Here is a 24162-nt window from a genome sequence, read left to right as displayed (position 1 = left end):
TTTATTTTATAGAAATTTTCAATCATTTTTTTTTCCAATTCGATTAGCTGTGAGATGAAGGTTTCCAGATTGCTTGGATTTGGGGCTTCAGAAAAAAAGGTGATCATCAAGAGACATACTCTTATAGGTTTATTCTTATGTTTTCGCTAATTTTCATTAATTTTCATTGTTCTAAATTGAATTTTATGATATTGCTTCCCACAATTGATAAGGTAGTATTCTCATTATCTGTGGTTTGCCACTTTATTCCAATTTGGTTGATTTAACATGACAAGTGGAGTGGCCACAATCGCTATGATCAATTGGTTGTGACTAATATCTCGCATTAGTTAATAACTTGGAGTCATCATTTTCTCTATTTTTCACAAATGCATTTTTAAAGCAGTGGAATTATTCTGCTTTATTAGGAAAGAGATGTTTCAGTGGCTCTTATTCGTAATCACAAACCCTTGGGGCCCTTGAAACAATCCAGACAAGATCCACAAAGTTAACCCCTTTCGTTGCAGAAAAAATGTTGAGGGGAAATTGGAGAACTTGAGCTTGATTTCGTTTTAAACGTTATGAATAAATCTTTTAGAGGTGCAAGAAGTTCTTAGTGGTATCGAAAGTAACAATCTGGAATAGAATCCCTTCCTGCACTACATCGATGACTGCATTGGTGCTGCTTTATGCACCCATCATGAGCTTGTCAACTTCATCAACTTAGCCTGCAACTCCACCCTGCTCCTAAATTCACTCGGTCCATTTCTGACACCTTTGTCAATCTCTCTGTCTCCATCTCTGGAGACAAACTGTCTACTGACATCATTTATAAACCTACCGATTCCCATGGCTATCTTGACTATACCTGTTCCCATCCTGTCTCCTGAAAAAATGCTACTCCCCTTACTCAGTTCCTTCATTGCCGCCACATCTGTTCCGAGGATGAGGCTTTCTTCTCCAGGACATCAGAGATGTCTTCCTTCTTCAAAGAATAGGCTTTCCCTTCCTCCTCCAATGATGCTGCCCTCACCTGCTTCTCCTCCATTTCCTGGACATCTGCGCTCACCCCATCTTCTTGCCGCCTTCACAGGGATAGAGTCCCCCTTGTCATCACCTACCACCTCTGCATGCAACACATCATTTTCAATGGGATCATACCACTGAGCACATCTTTACCCCACCCCACTCTCTGCTTTCCCCAGTGATCACTCCCTCCATGATCCTTTTATCCATTTGTCTCTGTCCATTAATCTCCCTCCTGTCACATATCCCTGCAAGCAACAGGATTGCTAAACCTGCCTTATCTCCCTTATCTCTATTCAGGGCCCCAGACAGTCCTTCCAGGTAAGGCAATGCTATACCTGTGAACTTGTTGGGGTTGTCTATTGTGTCTGGTGCTCCCGATGTGGCCTGCTCCACATAGGTAAGACCCAACATCAATTTGTTGAGCACCTCCACTTCATCCACCAAAAGTGGAAATTCCTGATGGCCAACCATTTTAATTTCAATCCCCATTCCAGATTTGGCATGATAGTCCATGGCCTCCTCTTTTGCTGCAGTGAAGCCACTCTCAGGGTGAAGGAATGAACATCTCATATTCTCCAACCAGATTCCTCCTTCCCTATTCTCATATTTTTCTACTCTGGCCAGTTTCCTTTTCTCACCTGCCTGTCAACTCCCTCTGGGTCCCCTCCTCCTTCCCTTTCTCCCATGGTCCACTGTCCTCCCCTATCAGATTCATTCCACTCATCTTCCCCCTTCTTTCCCAGCCTGAAAGAAGGGTCTTAGCCTGAAACGCCGACTGTTTATTCATTTCTGTAGATGCTGCCTGACCTGCAAGTTCCTCCAGTATTTTTGTGTGTGTTGCTTTGGCTCTCCAGCATCTGCAGAATTTCTTGTGTTTGTGATCTTATATTGTTCCTTGCAGTCTTAACTGGGTTTATCTCCGGGAGACAGTGGGGGGGGGGGGAAGTTGTCAGAGTCACATGGCCTTTTGGTCTCTTGCACTGCTCCAGCAGAAAGTGAATGGTTTACTTCTGTGCTTCTGTCTTCTGTGTTAGTAATTAAACAGTTAGTGTCCCGTTTGCAGAATCTGGGATCATTCCGTAGTTTAGGAGAAGATTTCCTTGTTGAACTTCAGCATCATTTGTTATTCCTCGGCAATTCTTGTCAATCACTCTATCACACGATTTGATACTGGTTAGTATGCTATGATATGCATGTGCAGAATGTCATTTTGTTACCCCACCATTTTGAGATTCCCCTAAAGTAACACATTGTCCTGACTTGGAAATATATCACTGACCCATCTTTGCTGGATCCTTGCAGTGATATAACTCTTAAACCTTGCTTCCTCAATGAATAGAGGATTGCTTCCAATAGAAAGACGTAATTTGGATGGTGGTGTGAAGATAAGTCTCTACCAAAGGAGGTGTAAGGCACTCCTTCTCTCTGCTAGCTTGCCGCTTACCATTGGGCAAGGTGTAACACCTGCTTAGCCCCCCCCCCCGATCATGGTCATGTGAAGCCATGGGAGCAGGTGGTGGATGGTCGTATGAGCAGCTGGTCCATATCACAAGTCCTGGTTATGCGACCACTGATGCCAGGCAGACAATCTCTGAAGAGTATTGATAATGGCCGGAGTCATCTGTCTTGTAAAGAGACTACCCAGAAGAAGGCAATGGTATGCCAGTCTTGCAGAAAAATTTACCAAGAACGATCATGGTCATGGAAAGACCATGATTGCCTGCGTCATATGACATGGCACATAATGAATGAAATGTTAGGCTATTTGGGAATGGGCAAAAATTTCTGGCCTTCAGAGTGATCCCTATATTCCAAATAAATTTATTATTTATTATTAAAAAAAAGAAATTATTTTAAAAAGTAAATTAATTATTATACTTAAATTTGAATTAGATTAGATTAGATTATGAGGACACGCAGTCCTCTTTTATTGTCATTTAGTAATGAATGCATTAAGAAATGATACAATCATATTTAAATTAAAGCTAAACCTTTACTATTCTTTACGTCTAAAAATATTTTCTTAACATACTGGAAAAAGCTGACTATAATTGATAGGGCAAACATGAGGAAATCTGTAGATGCTGGAATTTCAAGCAACACACACAAAAAATGCTGGTGAACGCAGCAGCATTTTTTGTGTATAATTGAAAGGCTTTGTTTCTTAGTTCCAGCTTCCCGAAACTGCCGAGTTCGTTTTCTTCTTTCCACCATATTAAGCCCTTAAAATACAGTGGAATCCAGTTAATTGGGACACATTAGGACCTGTACATTTTGGCCCAATTAAGCGAATGCCTGAATTAACCGGTTTCATGGAAGTAGTTAAAAAGGTATAAAAAAGACAAACTACTTTACAACTGAGTGAGGCCTCCAATGTTCAGGGTAGACCATGGATGTTGCACCCCAGCTGTCTAGATATGGAAGCATGGTCAGTACAATGTGGATAGCAAGCTGTTGCCCATCTAGCAAGCTCCCCTTCTCCATGCATCTAATGAACCCAGAGGACTGATACAGTTTGGCACCGGTCAGCAGGGCTGCCATGGGAATCTAGTTCCAGATTTTTCCCTTGTGGTTTACTCCTGAAGCCCTCCCCATCAATGGGTATACCTGCAAGGAATCAGAGGTTTCAGATCAGAGTTTTCCATCTCCTAGATGAGCTGCTGACGAGCCCCAATCCACCTGGTGACTGGTTTTAAGGTGCCATTAATCTACCTTTTCTCCTTTTTCTGTCAGTAGAAACGCTCCCATTGGGTTTAGTAGCTTAGCCACACGCGAAGGCCGGAAGCTGGAGGCTGGAGTTTCTCAGTGGCTATTTGAGGCGTACACCTACTTCCCTGATGAATGCTTTCTAATAATTCTCCATGAAATACTTGATCTGACCTTGAAGTGTTTTATCTTAGGATATTCTTCTCATCCTGGGAACTGCCCCAGTGAGTTCTCGTCACTGCAAGTAAATTAAATGCAGATAACAAAATTGTGTGCGATATTCCATGTGACATCAGTAACACATGGTGTTGCTCCAAGGCCAATACGTTCTGGTACCCAGAATGCTCATTGTATTCCAGATGTGGCTTTATGATGGATTCATTTTTGGGTACAGCATGTTCTGCATTCATTATCTCTTTATTGAAATACAGTGTGAAATAGGCCCTTCCAGCCCTCCGAGCTCAGCAACCCCTGATTAAACCTTAGCCTAATCATGGGACAATTCACAGTGACCGATTGACCTGCTAACCGGTACGTGTTTGGACTGTGGGAGGAAACCGGAGGCACCCGGAGGAAACCCATGTGGTCACGGGGAGAGTGTGCAAACTTCTTACAGACAGCGACGGGAATTGAGCCCAGGTCGCTGGTACTGTAAAGTGCTGTCGTAACATCTATGCTACTGTGCCGACCCCGGATTATTGTTTTAATAATCTTATAAATTCGACCATTATAATCCTCTGGATCACCTTTCCAACTTTATTTTTGATTATTTTCTGGTCCTGTCTGTTATTTTTCTATGATCTATCTCAACGGAGCCCTCGACGACATTGCACCTCATCAACAGAAATTGTGTTATTTAATTTTTTTAACTCATTCCAGTCCACAGGACACAGTTGGTGCAGGATGACTGACTATAGTCATTTCATTTCAATGCAATTCAGTATCATATGAAGGGTATAAGCTACTATGTAAATGTAAATCTCCCTTCTTCCTTTGAGAATTGATACAGGTTTTGTATGTGCCTCAAAAGCTTTACTAGACAAACAATAATATTGGGTTAACAAAATGTGCTTAACAATAATAAATTCAGATGTGACCTTTCCTTTAATGATCACTGATGGGTTAATCTAAGATTTCTGCAGGACTACTGACCCCACGTGGTCACTTCAGCATTCACGAGTATTGCTGGAATGGCCACTTGAAGTTCATCTGTGAGTCAGTTTACAGAGTCCAACAGATGTGGAGCTGTGGAATTTAAAACGTCTAAATAAACAATGGGCAGATAGTCCCATGGATTTAATTTTTATTTTTTTGTTTTTAATGGATTTGACGTTTGAGAAGCAGATTTATCGTGATGTGATGCAGCTGTGGTCAGAGGCAGCTAAGCTACTAAGTTGTGGTTGAATCATCTAAGTATAGTTATTAAGACGCGGTAGCATATTCTCTTTAATAACCGTTGATAATTATGTATTCAAGGGAAACCCATTGTACATCATCTTTCAGAAATTATATCATTAGACCTTTCTGAAATGAAGCTTTGTTTTAGACCAGCCCAATTTCTTTTTCTTCAAAAGTTCAAAGTACATTTATTATCAAAGAATGTATGAAATATACAACCTTGAGGTTCGTCTACTTACAGGCAGCCACTAAACAAGAAACCCAAAAGAACCCAAATAAAAAAAAGACCAACACCCAATGGGCAGAGAGAAAGAAAGAAAAAAAGCACATGTCATACAACCAATAAAAGCAAGCAACAGCATTCAGACTGAAAGTGAGTCCATAGACACGATCATCTTTCCCGCTATTGTTTGTGTGAGGCTTACAGAGCAGGTCCTCTCCCAACATGGACTGAAATTAAGTTATGAAACCATAACCTTGGCCTAACTCATTCATGCCAACTGTGTTGCCCAGTGAGCCAGTCCCACCTGCGTCTGTTTAGCCTATAGCCCTCTGAACCCCTCCTATCCATATACATATCTAGATGGCTTTTATATGTTGCTAATGCCTCAACTTTTCTTTCAAATACGCACCTCCCTTTGTGTGAGGAAGCTGCCTCTGATGTCGTTTTTAAATCTCTCACCTCTGATCTTAAACCTAAACTGCCTTTTTAGCACTCTCTCTCCAGGAAAAAGACAGTTTGTTTTCACCCTGTCTATTCTCCTCATAATCCAATATCCCTCTATCTCGTCAGCCCTCAATCTCCTATGTTCCAAGGAATAAAGTCTAGTCCACACAACCTTTCCTTGAAGTCAGGTTCCCAAGTGCCAGCAACACATCCTGGTAGCTCTTTTCTGCACTGTTTCTGGCTTATTTCCTACAACATGCTGATCAAAACTGTAAACAGTTCTCCAAGATCAGCCTCAGGAATGTTTATATAACTGCAACATAACTTCCCAAATCCTTTGCTCACAGTGCAAGCTGATGAAAGTCAGAGTGCAGATGCTTGCTTCACCAGCCTACCTACTCATGATACTGCGTTTGGAGTACTAGATAGCTGCATCCCTAGGTTCCTTTGCTCCATAACGCTCCGCTAAGCCCTACCATTTACTGCACAAGTCCTACCCTAGTTTGCAAAACCTCACATTTATCTGGATTGAAAGCCATTTTCCAATCATCAGTTCATATCCCCAGCTGATGAAGATCCCTCTGTAATCAAGGTCCTCTTCCTGAAGGCTGAACCTGGACGCAACATATTGATGCAGCAACAAAGAAGGCAGGACAGTAGCTGTATTTCACCAGGAGTTTGAGGAGATTTGGTTTGTCAGCTAAAGCGCTCAAAAACTTCTGCAAAAGTACCTTGGAGAGCATTCTGACTGGCGGCATTACCATCTGGTGTGGTGGGGCTAGTGCAGGAGATTGAAGTCAGTTGCAGAAGCTTGTAAAATTAGTCATCTCCATCTTGGGCACTAGCCTCCATAGTATCCAAGACATTTTCGGGGAAGGTGGCGCCCATCATCAAGGTTCCACATCACCCAGGACATGTCCTCTTCTCATTGTTATTATCAGGAAGGAGGTACAGAAGCTTGAAGACACACACTCAGCGATTCAAAAACAGCTCCTTCCTCTCTGCCATCTGATTTCTAAATGGACATTGAACCCATGAACACTATCTCACTAGATTTTTTCATTTCTGTTTTTTTGAACTACTTATTTTAACTTAACTAATCATATATATACATATACTAACTGTAATTCCGTTTTCTCTCTATATTTATTTATCATGTATATCACTGTACTGCTACTGTAAAGTTAACAAATTTCACGACATATGCCGGTGACATTAAACCTGATCCTGATTTTTCATAATCTCCTACACTATATACAGCAACACCTATTTTAATATCATCCACAAACTAACTAACTACAACTTGTATATTCACATCCAAATCGTTTACATAATTTTCAATCAACAAGGTCCCAATACTGACTCTTGTGGCGCACCACAAACCTTGACCCTTTGACCATCACTTTCAATTTCCTATCACTGAGCCATTTATGAACCCGATCTGCGAGCGAGGTTGCTGAAAATCAAAGTCGCAAGAAACTGATGTTGTGACTGAGGAGTATTTCCCTTCAAAACCACTGCAGCATTTGAAATGGTCGATTAAAGCATCCTTTACCACTGTTGCCCATCTCAGTGGGCCGGTGCTGAGTTCTTTTCATGTTCAGAATATCACCTGCAAAGCCTTCTTTTCCCACCTCAGGAATGGTAATTCCTGAGAATCACAATCATGACATTAGTTGTTTTTGCAGCAACAGTACAATGCAATACAGAATAATAGAAAAAATGTTAATTACAGTAAGTATATGTACAGTGCCTATAAAAAGGATTCACCCCCCCCCCCGCCAGAAGTTTTCACATCTTATTGTTTTACAACATTGAATCATAGTGGATTTAATTTGGCTTTTTTGACACCAATCAACAGAAAAAGACTCTGTGTCAAAGTGAAAACAGAGCTCTACAAAGTGATCTAAATTAATTACAAATATAAAACTTAAAATAATGATTGCGTAAGTATTTACCCCCTCTAATATGACACACCAAATCATTACTGGTGTAGCCAGCTGGTTTTAGACGTCACATAATTAGTTAAATGGAGATCTGTTTTTGGAGACCTGTGTGCAGTCGAGGTGTTTCAATGGATTGTGGTAAAAATACACCTGAATCTGGAACATCCAACTACTCGTGACTTAGTATCCTCCCAAAAACTACACTATGAAGACAAAAGAACACTCCAAGCAACACCATGGAAAGGTTATTGAAAAGCACAAGTCAGGAGATGGATACAAGAAAATTTCCAAGTCTCTGAACATCTCTGGGAATGCAGTCAGTTCAATCATCAAGAAATGGAAAGAATATGGCACAGCTGTAAATCTGTCTAGAGCAGGCTGACCTCAAAAACTGAGCGACTGTGCAAGAAGCAGATTAGTGAGTGAGGCCACCAAGAGACCTATGACAACTCTGGAGGAGTTACAAGCTTCAGTGGCTGAGATGGGAGAGACTGCATATATAACAACTGTTGCTTGGGTGCTTCACCAGTCGCAGCTTTATGGGAGACTGGCAAAGAGAAAGCCACTGTTGAAAAGAACCCACATGAAACCTTGGCTAGAGTTTGCCAGACAGCATGTGGGAAACTCTGCAGCCAGTTGGAAGAAGTTTCTACAGTCTGGTGAAACCAAAATTAAGCTTTTTGGCCATCAGAGTAAACATCATGTTTAGCGTAAACCAAGCACGGCACATCATCAAAAACACACCATCCCTACAGTGAAACATGGTGGTGGCTGCATCATGCTGTGGGGATGCTTCACTACACTAGGCCCTGGAAGGCTTGTGAATGTAGAAGGTAAAATGAATGCAGCAAAATACAAGGAAATCTTGAAAGAAAACTCAATGCAGTCTGCAAGAGACCTGTGACTTTGGAGAAGATTTGATTTCTAGTAAGTCAAAGACCCCAAGCATAAAGGTAAAGCTACACAGGAATGGCTTAAAAACTAACAAAGTTAATGTCCTGGAGGGGCCAAGTTAGAGTCCAGACCTCAATCCGATTGAGAATTAGTGGCTGGACTTCAAAAGGGCTGTTCACTCACAATCCCCATGCAATCTGACAGAACTTGAGCAGTTTTGTAAAGAAGAATGGGGAAAATTGCAGTGTCCCAGTGTGCAAAGCTGATAGAGACCTATCCACACAGACTCAAGGCTGTAATTGCTGCCAAAGGTGCATCTACTAAATACTGATCTGAAGGGGGTGAATGCTTATGTGATCAATTATTTTGTGTTTTATATTTAAAATTAATTTAGTTCACTTTGTAGAGATCTGTTTTCACTTTGACATGAAAGAGTTTTTCTGTTGATCGTGTCAAAAGAAAGCAAATTAAATCCACTGTGATTCAATGTTGTAAAACAACAAAACATGACAACTTCCAGGGTAAGGAGTGTGGTCTGAATACTTTTTATAGGCACTGTATATATAAAATAGTTAAATTGAATAAGTAGTGCAAAAATAAAAGTTAAAAAATTTGTGAGGTGGTGTTCTTGGGCTCAATTCCATTCAGAAATTGGACGGCAGAGGGGAAGAGGTTGTTCCTGAATCGTTGAGTGTGTGTTTTTAGGCTTCTGTACCACGTTCCCGGTGATAGCAATGAGATTTGGGAGATGGGGGCCCTTAATAATGGGTGCGGCCTTTTTGAGGTATCACTCCTTGAAAATGTCTTGGATGCTATGGAGGCTAGTGCGCATGATGGACCTGACAACTCTTTTTAAGATTATTTATTTATTCAGAGACACACCGCAGAATAGGCCCTTCCAGCCATTCGAGCCACACCGCCCAGCAATTCCTCGATTTAATCTGAGCCTAATCACAGGGCAATTTACAATGACCTACTAACCTTCCAACCGGTACATCTTTGGACTGTGGGAGCATCTGGAGAAAATCCACGCGCTCTTGGGGTGAACGTACAGACTTCTTACAGGCAGCAGCGGGAATTGAACCTGGATCGCCTGCACTGTAAAGTGTTGTGCTAAGCACTATGCTACTGTGCCTTGTGTCATCCTTGTTTCGATCTTCTGTAGTTGCACTGCACCCACCACCTTCCCCCACCCCCCCATACCAAATGGCAATGCAGGGAATTGGAATGCTCTCCATGGTACATCTTGAAGGATTTGTCATCATTCTTCTCTTCTCCTCAGCCATGCACTGGACTTTGACCAAGTCAGTCAGCTGCATGTGGCCAACTTCCACATGTATCCTCAAGACTGAACCACCATGCAGTCACCCATACAACTGCCCCTGTGGAATTACAGATGCTCGTTGCACAAATATTTCTCTTTCGAGTAAACAAGGATGACTGGTGACTTGATAGAGGTGTTCAAGAAGGACAGGTTACACTTGAATCCTAGGGGGACCAATATCCTGGCGGGGAGATTTGCGAGGGCTACCGAGGTGACTTTAAACTAGAAGGGTTGGGGGGTGGGAATCAAATTAAGGAGACTAGGAGAGAGGAGGTTAGTTCACAACCGGGGGATGGAAACAAGTGCAGAGAGACAGAGAGGTGTAAAATGATGGTAGAAGCAAAAAGTAGTAAGGTGAAAAGTAAAAGTGGCAGGCCGGCAAATCCAGGGCAAAAATCAAAAAAGACCACTTTTCAACATAATTGTATAAGGGCTAAGAGTGTTGCAAAAGCGAGCCTGAAGGCTTTGTGTATCAATGCAAGGAGCATTCATAACAAGGTGGATGAATTAAAAGTGCAGATTATTATTAATGAATATGATATAGTTGGGATCACAGAGACATGGCTACAGGGTGACCAGGGATGGTAGCTCAACATTCAGGGATATTCAATCTTCAGGAGGGATAGACATGAAAGAAAAGGAGGTGGGGTAGCATTGCTGGTTAGAGAGGAGATTAACGCAATAGAAAGGAAGGACATTAGCCGGGAGGATGTGGAATCGATATGGGTAGAGCTGCATAACACTAAGGGGCAGAAAATGCTGGTGGGAGTTGTGTACAAGCCACCTAACAGTAGTAGTGAGGTTGGGGATGGTATTAAACAGGAAATTAGAAATGTGTGCAATAAAGGAACAGGAGTTATAATGGGTGACTTCAATCTACATATAGATTGGATGAACCAAATTGGTAAGGGTGCTGAGGAAGAGGATTTCTTGGAATATGTGTGGGACGTTTTTTTGAACCAACATGTCGGGGAACCAACTAGACAGCAGGCTATTCTAGACTGGGTATTCAGCAATGAGGAAGGGTTAATTAACAATCTTGTCATGAGAGGCCCCTTGGGTAAGAGTAACCATATTATGGTGGAACTCTTTATTAAGATTGGAGAGTGACATAGTTAATTCAGAAACAAAGGTTCTGAACTTAAAGAAGGGTAACTTTGAAGGTATGAGACGTGAATTAGCTAAGATAGACTGGCAAATGACACTTAAAGGGTTGACGGTGGATATGCAATGGCAAGCATTTAAAGATTGCATGGATGAACTACAACAATTGTTCATCCCAGTTTGGCAAAAGAATAAATCAAGGAAGGTAGTGCACCCGTGGCTGACAAGGGAAATTAGGGATAGTATCAATTCCAAAGAAGAAGCATACAAATTAGCCAGAAAAAGTGGCTCACCTGAGGACTGGGAGAAATTTAGAGTCCAGCAGAGGAGGACAAAGGGCTTAATTAAGGGGAAAAAAGATTATGAGAGAAAACTGGCAGGGAACATAAAAACTGACTGTAAAAGCTTTTATAGATATGTGAAAAGAAAAAGATTGGTTAAGACAAATGTAGAGAAATCTACAGACAGAAACAGATGAATTGATTATGGGGAACAAGGACATGGCAGACCAATTGAATAACTACTTTGGTTCTGTCTTCACTAAGGAGGACATAAATAATCTTCTGGAAATAGTAGGAGACAGAGGGTCCAGTGAGATTGAGGAACTGAGGGAAATACATGTTAGTAGGGAAGTGGTGTTAGGTAAATTGAAGGGATTAAAGGCAGATAAATCCCCAGGGCCAGATGGTCTGCATCCCAGAGTGCTTAAGGAAGTAGCCCAAGAAATAGTGATAATTTTTCAAAACTCTTTAGATTCTGGACTAGTTCCTGAGGATTGGAGGGTGGTTAATGTAACCCCACTTTTTAAAAAGGGAGGGAGAGAGAAACCGGGGAATTATAGACCGGTTAGCCTGACATCGGTGGTGGGGAAAATGCTAGAGTCAGTTATCAAAGATGTGATAACAGCACATTTGGAAAGCGGTGAAATTATTGGACAAAGTCAGCATGGATTTGTGAAAGGAAAATCATGTCTGACGAATCTCATAGAATTTTTTGAGGATGTAACTAGTAGAGTGGATAGGGGAGAACCAGTGGATGTGGTATATTTGGATTTTCAAAAGGCTTTTGACAAGGTCCCACACAGGAGATTAGTGTGCAAACTTAAAGCACACGGTATTGGGAGTAAGGTATTGATGTAGATAGAGAATTGGTTGGCAGACAGGAAGCAAAGAGTGGGAATAAACGGGACCTGAAATGGCAGGCAGTGACTAGTGGGGTACCGCAAGGCTCAGTGCTGGGACCCCAGTTGTTTACAATATATATTAATGACTTGGATGACGGAATTAAATGCAGCATCTCCAAGTTTGCAGATGACACGAAGCTGGGCGGCAGTGTTTGCTGTGAGGAGGATGCTAAGAGGATGCAGGGTGACTTGGATAGGTTAGGTGAGTGGGCAAATTCATGGCAGATGCAATTTAATGTGGATAAATGTGAGGCTATCCACTTTGGTGGCAAAAATAGGAAAACAGATTATTATCTGAATGGTGGCCGATTAGGAAAAGGGGAGGTGCAATGAGACCTGGGTGTCATTATACACCAGTCATTGAAAGTGGGCATGGAGGTACAGCAGGCGGTGAAAAAGGCGAATGGTATGCTGGCATTCATGGCAAGAGGATTCGAGTACAGGAGCAGGGAGGTACTACTGCAGTTGTACAAGGCCTTGGTGAGCCCACACCTGGAGTATTGTGTGCAGTTTTGGTCCCCTAATCTGAGGAAAGACATCCTTGCCATAGAGGAAGGTTCACCAGATTGATTCCTGGGATGGCAGGACTTTCATATGATGAAAGACTGGATGAACTGGGCTTATACTCATTGGAATTTAGAAGATTGAGGTGGGATCTTATTGAAACATATAAAATCCTAAAGGGATTGGACAGGCTAGATGCAGGAAGATTGTTCCCAATGTTGGGGAAGTCCAGAACAAGGGGTCACAGTTTGAGGATAAAGGGGAAGCCTTTTAGGACCGAGCTTAGGAAAAACTTGTTCACACAGAGAGTGGTGAATCTGTGGATTTCTCTGCCACAGGAAACAGTTGAGGCCAGTTCGTTGGCTATATTTAAGAGCGAGTTAGATATGGCCCTTGTGGCTAAAGGGTTCAGGGGTATGGGAGGGAAGGCTGGTACAGGGTTCTGAGTTGGATGATCAGCCATGATCATACTGAATGGCGGTGCGGGCTCAAAGGGCTGAATGGCCTACTCCTGCACCTATTTTCTATGTTTCTATGTTTCTAAGATGATAAGCGGCATGGATGGAGTGGACAGCTGGAAACTTCACCCCCCCCCCCCCCCACTCTCCCGGGGCAGAAATGGCTAGGATGAGTGAGCATAATTTTAAGGTGATTGGAGGAAAGTGCAGTGGGTATGTCAGAGGTAAGATTTTTTTTTCTACACAGAGAGTGGTGAGTGTACGGAACACACTGCTAGGGGTGGTAGCAGAGGCTGATACATTAGGGACTTTTAACAGACTCTTAGATGGATGGAAAATGGAGGGTTATTTGGGGAGGAAAGGGTTAGATTGATCTTGAAGTAGATTAAAAGGTTGGCACAACATCGTGGACCGAAGGGCCTGTACTGTGCTGTAATGTTCTATGTTCTGTATATTAGATTCATTTCTTTGTCACTAAGTTAGGTCGATTGTCCTTGGCCTCTGTAATATTCCACATACCTTAGGCTCAGCATCAGCATCCTGCACTTTGATTCTACATGAGTATTTGCACCCTTTTATCATTCTGTAAGATGAATTTGAATTTGCAACCCTTCATCATCTCCCACATTCAGTCTCACTTTTAACTTATGAGTCATTGCTTCTATTTCACACTGTCTTACCCAATCCGCTGCTGAAATCATCAGTAGCTCAGGCAAAAACTAGGGAAATAAAAAGAAATCCACAAGGAGCTGGCTGAGCATTATTAGTTTAATATTACAACCACCCGCTGAAAGAAATAAATGTGAGTGTTGCTTGGATTTATTGTCTATTTCTAATTGCTCTTGAGAAGATAGCGATGAAATACCTTGAACGCTCCAGATGAAGTTTTCCTACAGTGCTGATGTGCAGTGAGTTCTGGGATTTAGATCAAGGGCATTGATGAAGGAATGGAGTTCTTGCCAAATTAGATCAGTGTCCTCATACGCCGGCTGCCCTGGCTGATCTCACTGAAATATTCGAGTATGTTTGTACGTTTGAACCTGATATACACTTCAATCAGAGTGCATTGCAGATCGTAGAATGAACATTTAAGGAGGTGTCAATACAATTGGCTGCTTCTTCCTTGATGTCTTGGGGTTTCTTGAGCATTGTTGTTTCTCAGCAAACTCTCACAATCCCTCCCACAAACGAGAGAAAATCTGCAGATGCCGGAAATCCAAGCAACAGACACACAATGCTGGAGGAACTCAGCAGGCCAGGCAGCATCTAAGGAAAAGAGTATTGTCGATGTTTTGAGCTGAAACCTCTCTCCCTCTCTCTCTTCCTCTCCTTCACCCTCACCCTCCACCTCCCCTCCCTTTTCCCTTCCTCTTGCCTCTCCCTCATCACTGACCCCTCCCTCTCCCGCGCACACTCACACTCTACTGCCCTTCCACCACCACTTATCCCTCTCCCACTCTGCCCATCCCTCCCCTTCCCCTCCACACCCCTCCCTCGCACCCTTCTCCCTCTGCTCCAGACCCCTCCCTCCAACCCTTCTCCCTCCCCTCCCTTTCCCCTTCCCCTTGCTTTTCCCTCATCACTGACCCCCTCCCTCTCCCTCTCCTGCGCACTCACACACCCTCATACTCCCTACGACCTCCATTTACCTCCCTCCCTCTCTCATCCCCGCCCATCCCTCACCACCGCCCCCTCCCCTTCCCCTCCACACCCCTACCTCTAACCCTTCTCCATTCCCCCTTCCCACCCCTCCCTCCGACCCTTCTCCCTCTCCTCCCCTTCCCCCTCCTCCCCTTCCCCCTCCATCTCCCCTCCCTTTCCCCTTCTCCTTGCTTCTCCCACAACACTGATCCTCCCTCTTCCCCTCCCTCTCCCCCTCCCACTCCATCTCCCTCTCTCCCTCTCTCCCCCCACTTCTTTCTCCCACTCCATCCCTATTCACGCGAACAATATGTGTGTTTTTGGAAGTAAAGTGAATGCTGTCTTGGAAATTATCTCCTTTTTGTGGTTTTCTTATCAATGACAAACAAACTCTGACAGTCTTTGTGTTTAAAAACTTGCAAGAACTCAAAGAGTAGCCGGTCACATTGTACAATTCCATTGTTGATGCTTACCAGGCTTATACAGCCAACATGATGAAGTTAGAATTGCATTCATTTAGGCGTGTATCGAGTATTCCATCTCATCCCTGATGTGCCCCTGTAGGTGGTGGGAAGTCAATGGAATATCAGGAGTGAATCATTGCATAAGATTCCCAGGATTCTGTTCTTGTAGATATGGTATTTATTATGAGTTCCTGGTTGGTGATGAACCTTTCTGCATTCCATACTGAACCGTCATTAAACCCCTGGAGTGACTGTGATGAGTATGCCAGTTAGTGAAGTTACATACTGTGTGAAATGAAGTCTGATGTGTCTGATGCTGATAAAGTTCCATGCCATCACATGAATATCAACATTTGAGATTACAGATCTTTTCTGAGATGATCTCACTTTGTGCAATGGTAGTGATAAATGGATTGAATTCAGTTCAGATCTGACACCTCTAAGATGCACAGATATTATATGCCTTTAGAGCATTGATTAGTAAGTGTGTCAAAGGTCACAGGGAGAAGACAGGAGAGTCGGGTTGAGAGAAATATTAAATCAGCCACGCTGGAATGGCGGAGCTGACTCAAAGGGCTGAATTACCTAATTTTGCTCCTATGTTTTATGATCTGTACCTTTTGCATTTCTGTAGTTGCCTCCATTAAGATTTTTGCATAACTAGTAGTTCTCATGTGATCTAAGAGTCACTATCTTGAACTTTCTTTTATTGTGTGCAGTTTCTAGCGCGAGCTCCTTTCAAATTATAAGTCTGATCTTTATTTGTGTTTGTGTAACAGTTTGCTGAGTTCTGTCCATTTGACAGAGAAATTGCAGCTGCTCTCTGTAACAGTTATTGGCTGACATACACATGCAAGTATACACAGACACAGACATGCACAAACATACATCAATATGTTAGCTCCAAGTCACCAAGTTACAGAATGCGTAAGTAAATAAATAAACACAAAACAATGACATCATGCTTTCATAGCATTTAATCATCATCATCATCATTTTGTGCCATGTTGTATGACATCATCATAATGTGTCGTGTAACATTGGCGATCATGGTCTATCCATGACCATGATTGTTCTTGGCAGCTTTTTCTACAGAAGTGGTTTGTCAATGCCTTCTTCTAGGCAGTGTCTTTACAAGACGGGTGACCCCCCCCCCCAGCCATTATCAATACACTTCAGAGATTGTCTGCCTGGTGTTAGTGATCGCATAACCAGGATTTGTGATATGCACCAACTGCTTTCGACCATCCATCACCTTCTCCCATGGCTTCACATGACCCTCATCGGGGGGCTAAGCAAGTGATAAACCTTACCCAAGGGTGACTTGCAGGCTAGAGGAGGGAAGGAGCGCCTTACATTTCCTTTGGTAGAGACGCATCTCCAGCTTGCCACTCGAGCCTTTAATCACAGGCAGAAAAATCAACAAAAGAAAGTCAAGGCAGAATTGGTAGCTAAAAATTCCCAGCTTCTTTTTATTTATGGTTTATTATGATTTTATTGCACTTCTTTAATGTTGATGCCACATTGATCGAGGTAATATTGGGACAAGTAATCAAACACTAGGTTAATAAGGTAGTATTTCAGGATTATCACAAAAGGAGGAACAGATGTTGAAGAGTATTTAGAAAGAGATTTTGCAATCTAGGGATTTGTCTGCTTCAAGTCATTAGCAGTGCAATGAAATTAAGGATGCTCCGGAGATCAGGAGCACAGGAATTTTGGAGTGTTGTCAGGTATTCAGTTTGTTTGAAAATAGTAATAAGAATTTTTTGGGTGGCAGGTTGGAGATATGTCTCTAACAAAGGAGGTGTAAAGCACTCCTTCCATCCGGTCGCCTGCAGGTCACCCTTGGGCAAGGTGCGCACCTGCTTAGCCCCCAATCAGGGTCACATGAAGCCAACAGTGGATGGTTGTAGGAGCAGCTGGTGCTTATCACAAGTCCTGGTTATGTGACCATTCCTGAAGAGTATTGATAATGGCTGGGGTCACCCATCTTGTAAAGACGCTGCCCAGAAGAAAGCAATGGCAAAGCACTTTTTTAGGAAAATTTGCCAAGAACAATCATGGTCATGGAAAGACCGTGATTGCCCACGTTCTACGACACAGCTAATAATGATGATGATGAATAATAAACTTAAAATTGGATGTTGCTTCATCTCAGAGCAAACGCAGATCTGTAAGTGTAGGCGTAATAGGGCAATGTGTCTTACTGCATTTTAATGGCATGAGTAGGAAAGTTTTGATGATCCTAAGTTTTGGGACACCATACTGTGGCATGACAACTCAGAGGTGTGAAGCAGTTAAGTGCATGTAAAGAATTCCTTCAGCACACAGAGTGGATGTGAAGAAGATGTTTCCTTTGGTGGGGAGTCTAGGATCAGAGGCCACAGCCTCAGAATAGAGGGAAGTCTATTTAGAACAGAGATGAGGAGAAATCTCTTTAGCCAGAAAGTGGTGAATCTGTGGAATTTGTTGCATCAGGTGGCGATGGAGGCCAGGTCACTGGGTGCATTGAAGGCAGAGGTTGATAGGTTCTTGAAGGTTGAGAGAGGAATGGATCAGCCAGGATGAAATGGCAGATCAGACTTGATGGGCCATATGGCCTAATTCTGCTCCTATGTCTTATGGTCTTTTAGCAGCTGTGCAGGGGCAGTTAGCTGAAATTGGGAAGAGAGGAATAATTGGTCATAGTAATGAATGTGATATGAGGTCAGAAGCCCATTTTGTGATCAATTAATGACAACAGATCTGGAAGCAGTTTGATTCAGTTTAAGACAGTTATGAGGGAAAGCATGGAGACTTTGCTTGAGAATTGAACTTAAAACACAGCACAGTTACGCCCTTCCCAACATTTGATGAAATATATACAAGTTGAAAACTCCCTAATAGAGGCTTATAAAATTATGTGAAGCATAGGTAGAGTAGATAGCCAGTATTTTTTTCCTCCGGATACTAGGGAGCGTGCATTCGGGGTGAAAATGAAAAGAATATGTTGCCAGGGATGTTGGTGACGAAGGCAGATACGATAGAAGTGCTTAAGAGGGTTTTAGATAGGCACGGCAATATAGAGATATGGACCGTGTACAGCCAGAAGGGATTACAGCTGCATTACATTAATTCAGCACCACATTGTGGGCCGAAGGGCCTGTTTCTGTGCTGTACTGTTAATGTTCTTTTTATTTGGAAGAGTGTTCGGTTTGTGCAGCCTGACGGTTAAGAGATATTGGGGGGTGTCAAAAGAGATGGCGATGAATGATATTACCTGTCATTGATGTGAATATTGAAATTAATGCTGTGTTCCACAGCTCACTCTAACCTTGCAGCTAAGAAGGCAGTAATTCTTCTATTTAAAAATGCTAAATGAACACTCAGATCACATAAATTTTGCTCATCAATCCTTTTACTTAGACAGGTTTATTGTTGTAAGCAAGATTTATATGTTTCAATTTTGCAAAAAAGGGATTTCAGAAGCGGTTGTGTTGCGACCTGCTTATGCAGTGTGGGTATCTCTGTTTCAGTAGGATGTGCTCGAACAGCGAAACAGAGAGCGAGGCTGGAGATCTTCTTGATCAGCAGTTCGAAGAGATAAACAATAAACTGACATCCATTACTGATCCAACAGGATTCCTCAGAATGGTCAGCAGGAATAACCTCTTCAATAGGTAAGGACGGTTTTCTATGTATTTTCTTAAAATTGCAGCATTGCTGCATATTGTTTATAATTTACTGGCTATACAGTTGTAATTTACTGATAAAATACATTGCATTATGTTTTGCAAAGAGACTTCTGCAATGAAATAAGTGATTTGTACGGAGTGTTAACACATTCAGGTAGAGGGGTGGATAGAAGTCTCTACCAAAGGAGGTGTAAAGCAGTCCTTCCCTCTGCTGGCCTGCCCCCCCATTAGAGTCCCATGAAGCCATGGAAGCCAGTGGTGGATGGTCGTATGAGCAGCTGGTGCATGTCAGAAGTCCTAGTTATGCGACCACGGACGCTAGGCCGACAATCTCTGAAGAGTATTGATAATGGCTGGGGTCACCCCTCTTGTAAAGGCACTGCCCAGAAGGTGGCAATGGCAAACCACTTCTGTAGAAACATTTGCCAAGAACAATCATGGTCATGAATAAGATCATGATCTCCTACGTCATGTGGCATGGCACATAATGATAATGATGATTAATACCATGAGATGTACATCGGTATAGACGTTACTGTTGCTTATTCTTCTGCTTTTCTCCGTATAATTTAAATACAAAACTTTCCTCATCATCCAAACCTACAGCCTGACCTCATTGTCAATGAAAGCTGTGGTTCCTGGATTCCCATCAGTTGCTCTGCCTGTCTGCAGATGATTACTTTCCATGGCATTTTTTAAAATTGTAAAATGATTGGTTTGATTTTTTTTAACCAAAAGTGAGGCACCAATCTCTACTGCAAAACTTGTGTCTCTTCCCAGTTTTCTATTGCTTGTGTGTCCTTGACAATTTTGTAGATTTATTATGGTTTTGGTGTTCATGCGTGGCATTTTTCCTTGAGGGTCATATTCTGCACTCACATTCTGTCCTGTTAAATTACTAATTACTTTGAATTGAAGCTCCGTGGTTGCAGTTGCGTGTCAGATCATCAGAACTCACCTCTTTCTTTTTCTAAGGTCAGATTAGGTTCTTGAAGCAATCTTTTTCAGCAGTTCCATACATACCTCCCTCAAATTATTTCTCCCAGTATGAAAATCACTTCCTTTCGTGAGTTTTCACACTGCTGTTCTGCATTAATCATGTGACTCACCAGACTATTACCTTCTATTGTTTTTACACTTCTCAAGCAGCTGATATTACCTAGAGAAATTCTCCAGCACGTACCCTATCTTGGATACATTCAGTGGCCACTTAGTTAGGTACACCTGTACACCAACGCAAATATCTAATCAGCCAATCAGGTGGCAGCAACTCTATGCAGAACAGCAAGCAGACATAGTCAAAAGGTTCAATTGTTGTTCATAAAGAACATCAGAATGAGGAAGAAATGTGATCTAAGTGACTTTGACCATGGAATAATCGTTGGTGCCGGATGGGGTGGTTTGAGTATCTGAGAAACTGCTGACCTCCTGGGATTTTCACACACAGCAGCCTCTAGAGTTTACAGAGAATGGTGCGAGAAACAAAAAGCATTCGGTGAGTAGCAGTTCTGTGGGCGAAAACGCCTTGTGAGTGAGAAACAGACGTGAATGGCCAGACTGATTCAAGCTGACAGGAAGACGACGTTAAGGCAAATAACCACATGTTATTCTGCACACTGTAGTGTGCAGAAGAGCATCTCTGAACACACAACATGTCGAACTTGGAAGTGGACGGTATGCAGCAGCAGACGACCGTGAACGTAAACTCAGTGGCCACTTTATTAAGTACAGATCATCTATCCCCTCTTTTACCCAGGCAGTCCTTGCATACACCTCTATCCCTCTCATAGACTTGTTCTGTCTGCTGCTCCAGCTTGTATCTATTCCTCTTTAATAATAAGCATTGCCAAGTTTATTGCAAAGAAAATTTAATTTTTATTTCATGCAAACTAAGGTTTGTTCGTTCATTATGTGCCGTGTCGTATGACATTTATGATCATGGTCTTCCCATGACCATGATTGTTCTTGGCAGATTTTTCTACAGAAGTGGTTTGCCATTGACTTCTTCTGGGCAGTGTCTTTACCAGATGGGTGACCCCAGCCATTATCAATACTCTTCAAAGATTGTCTGCCTACGTCAGTGGTCACAGAGCCGGGACTTGTGATATGCACCAAATGCTCATAGGACCATCCACCACCTGCTCCCAAGACTTCACATGACCCTGATTGAGGTGTGGGGGCTGTAGGTAGGTGCTGCACCTTGTCCAAAGGTGACCTGCAGGCTAGTGGAAGCAAGGAGCGCCTTACACCTCCTTTGGTAGAGACATATCTCCACCCTACCACCCAAAAAGGTAGCTCTATAAAACGCAGGAGATATGCACTATAGAAACTGATCTGTTTGCTGTTCACAGAGGTACCCCCAAAAATTCTATGGAAGAATGAAAATAGATAAACACACTCATGTGATCTCACTAGCAGAACCATAGATCTCCTTACATATCCACGTGTCCTTAGTCAATTGTGAGGTGGTGGTTGCTTCTACTTTTTTATTTATTTATTAATTTATGGGTTGTGGGCATTGCTAGCTAAGCCAGCATTTATTGCCCATCCCTAGTTGTCCTTGAGAAGGTGGTGATGAGCTGCCTTCTTGAACCGCTGCAGTCCCTGAGGTGCAGATACACCCACAGTGCTGTTAGGGAGGGAATTCCGTGATTGTGACCCGTTGACAATGAAGGAGCAGCAGTATGTTTCCAAGTCAGGACAGTGAGTGACTTGGAGGGGGATTCCCAAATGGTGGTGTTCCCAGATATCTGCTACTCTTGTCCTTCTAGATGGTAGTGGTTGTGCGTCTGGAAGGTGCTGCCTTCGGAACTTTGGTGTGTTGTTGCAGTGCATCTTGTAGATAGTACACACTGCTGCAACTGTTCGTCGATGGTGGAGGGACTGGATGCTGTGGAAGGGGTACCAATCAAATGGGCTGCCTTGTACTGGATGGTGTCGAGCTTCTTGAGTGTTGATCGAGCTGCACTCCAACAGGCGAGTGGCGAGTATTCCATTACACACTGCAGGATTCCTAGCCTTTGACCTGCTCTGGTAGCCATGGTGTTTATATGACTAGACCAGTTCAGTTTCCTGTCAGTGGTAACGCCCAGTAGGGGATTCAGTGATGGTGATGCCACTGAGTGTAAAAGGGAGTCACTTACACCCTTGCCTGGTGCCTTTGGTCACAAAATGAAGGAATTCATTGCCTGTCTCCGGTGTGAGTTACATCATCTCTGAGTCACCTAAACCAAGGGAAAGGGAGCAAATGTTGTCCTGAATCATGAAGGAATGTTGGAGAGAGCTGTGCAAATATTGTGTGTGTCATGCATCAGCTGTGCAGAGTTTATCTGGCTGTAAATAAACAGATTTGAAAGGAAGCATGACGATTAAGCAAGAGTACACTATATCTGCTTGGCTGGTACAATATCACTTTGGCCCATTTTCTAATTGCACGTATAATAGTTTGCAGGACATTTAAACTTTCTCAGCTTGAGATTGCTGCACCAACTCTATTAACATAGAACATTGAACAGCTTAGCACAGTACAGGCCTTTCAGCCCACGATGTTGTGCTGACCACTTAACCTATTCCAAGATAAATCTAACTCTTCCCTCACGCAGAGCCCTTCATTTTTCTTTCGTCTATGTTCCTATCTGAACATCTCTTAAATGTCCCTGCCTCCACCACCACCTTCACTGATAGTGCATTCCACGCACTAACCATTCTCTATGGAAAATCCTAGCTGGCCAGTGGTGGTGTGGCTTCAGCACCAGACTTCGAGGTGAGTGGTCCTGAGTTCGAATCCGGCCGGCTTCTTGCACGCTTTCCATCCGTGCTGGGTTGAGCGTCGAGCTAGCAACTCGGCCTCGTAAAAAAACTGTCAGATGCTAGGGAAACGGCAAAAATACCGTCCAATGCACCACGAGGTGAGGAAAGGAGCAACAAGTGTAAAATCCTACCTCTGACTATCCACCAGCACACTGTTGCAAACATCTTAAAATTATGCTTTCTCAAATTACCCATTGCCATTCATGAAAAAGGGTGTGGGTGTCCCCCTAACCTGCACCTCTTATCATCTTAGAATCATAGAAAATGACCGCCTGTTTTTCCAACTGGTCCAGATCCTTCTGCAATCTTTGATAGTCTACCTCACTGCCTACTACACCCTCAACCTTGGTGTCATCCACAGACTTGCTGATCCAGTTAACCACATTATCATCCTGATCATTGATGTAGATGACATGCAAGAATGGACCCAGCACTGAGCTCTGTGGCACGCCACTGGTCACAGGCTTCAGTCAGAGAGACATCCATCTATAAGACCATAAGACATAGGAGTAGAATTAGGCCATTCAGCCCATTGAGTCTGCTCCCCCATTCCATCATAGCTGATCCTGGATCCCACTCAACCCTATGCACCTGCCTTCTCGTCATATCCTTTGATGCCCCGACTGGTCAGGAAACAATCAACTTCCACCTTAAATATATGCACAGATTTGGCCTCCACCGCAGTCTGTGGCAGAACATTCCACAGATTAGTTACCCCCTGGCCAAAAAAATTCCTCCTTACCTCCGTTCTAAAAGGTCGGCCTTCAATTGTGTCCTCTAGTTCTGGATGTCCCCACCACAGGAAACGTCGTCACACCCACCCTATCTAGTCCTTTCAACATTTGGTAGGTTTCAATTAGATCCCCACACATTCCACTGAGTACAGGCTCAAAGCTGCCTAACGCTCCTCATATGTTAACCCCTTCATTCCTGGAATCGTTCTCGTGAACCTCCTCTGGACTCTCTCCAATGACAACATATCCTTTCTGATATATCGGGCCCGAAATCTACCACCACTCTCTGGCTTCTCCCACAAAACCAGTATCTCATTCAATCTTATACACCTCCTATCAAGTTACCTCTCATCCTCCCTCACTCTGAAGTGAACAATTGCAAGCCTCCTCATCGAAAGCAATGCTAACCGTGCTGCCAGCGTTTGGAGTACGTGAGTGTCACTTCAATGTTCAGTCTAAGTTCTAAATTCAGTGTATAATTACTCGATAAAAGAGCAGGTAAAGAAATTTCAAATGTCAGTTTATTTGTTGCCACAACAGCAAAGCTTGTGTGTGTTTTATTTTTTGCATGACTTTTCTTTTGCTCACTATTTTGAAGGCGCTGTGTATGTTTTGCACATTGATTCCAAAGGAATGCAGATTCA

General features: G+C 42.9%; 1 protein-coding gene across 3 annotated transcripts in view; it reads left to right on the top strand.

Annotated features, from left to right (window-relative positions):
* The window catches only part of ttc28 (tetratricopeptide repeat domain 28), a 960596-nt gene that overhangs the window by 786596 nt on the left and 149838 nt on the right, over window positions 1-24162 (top strand). For 2 of the 3 annotated variants that reach the window (XM_063034166.1, XM_063034165.1), the window contains exon 13: window positions 18816-18959. In XM_063034166.1, the coding sequence (XP_062890236.1) occupies window positions 18816-18959 (144 nt within the window). The remainder of the gene's footprint in view (window positions 1-18815; window positions 18960-24162) is intronic. The other variant, XM_063034167.1, reaches the window with a different exon arrangement.

Source organism: Mobula hypostoma, chromosome 27 (genome assembly GCF_963921235.1).
Source record: "Mobula hypostoma chromosome 27, sMobHyp1.1, whole genome shotgun sequence".
Taxonomy (NCBI): Eukaryota; Metazoa; Chordata; class Chondrichthyes; order Myliobatiformes; family Myliobatidae; genus Mobula; species Mobula hypostoma.
This window is presented reverse-complemented; position numbering and strand designations above follow the sequence as displayed.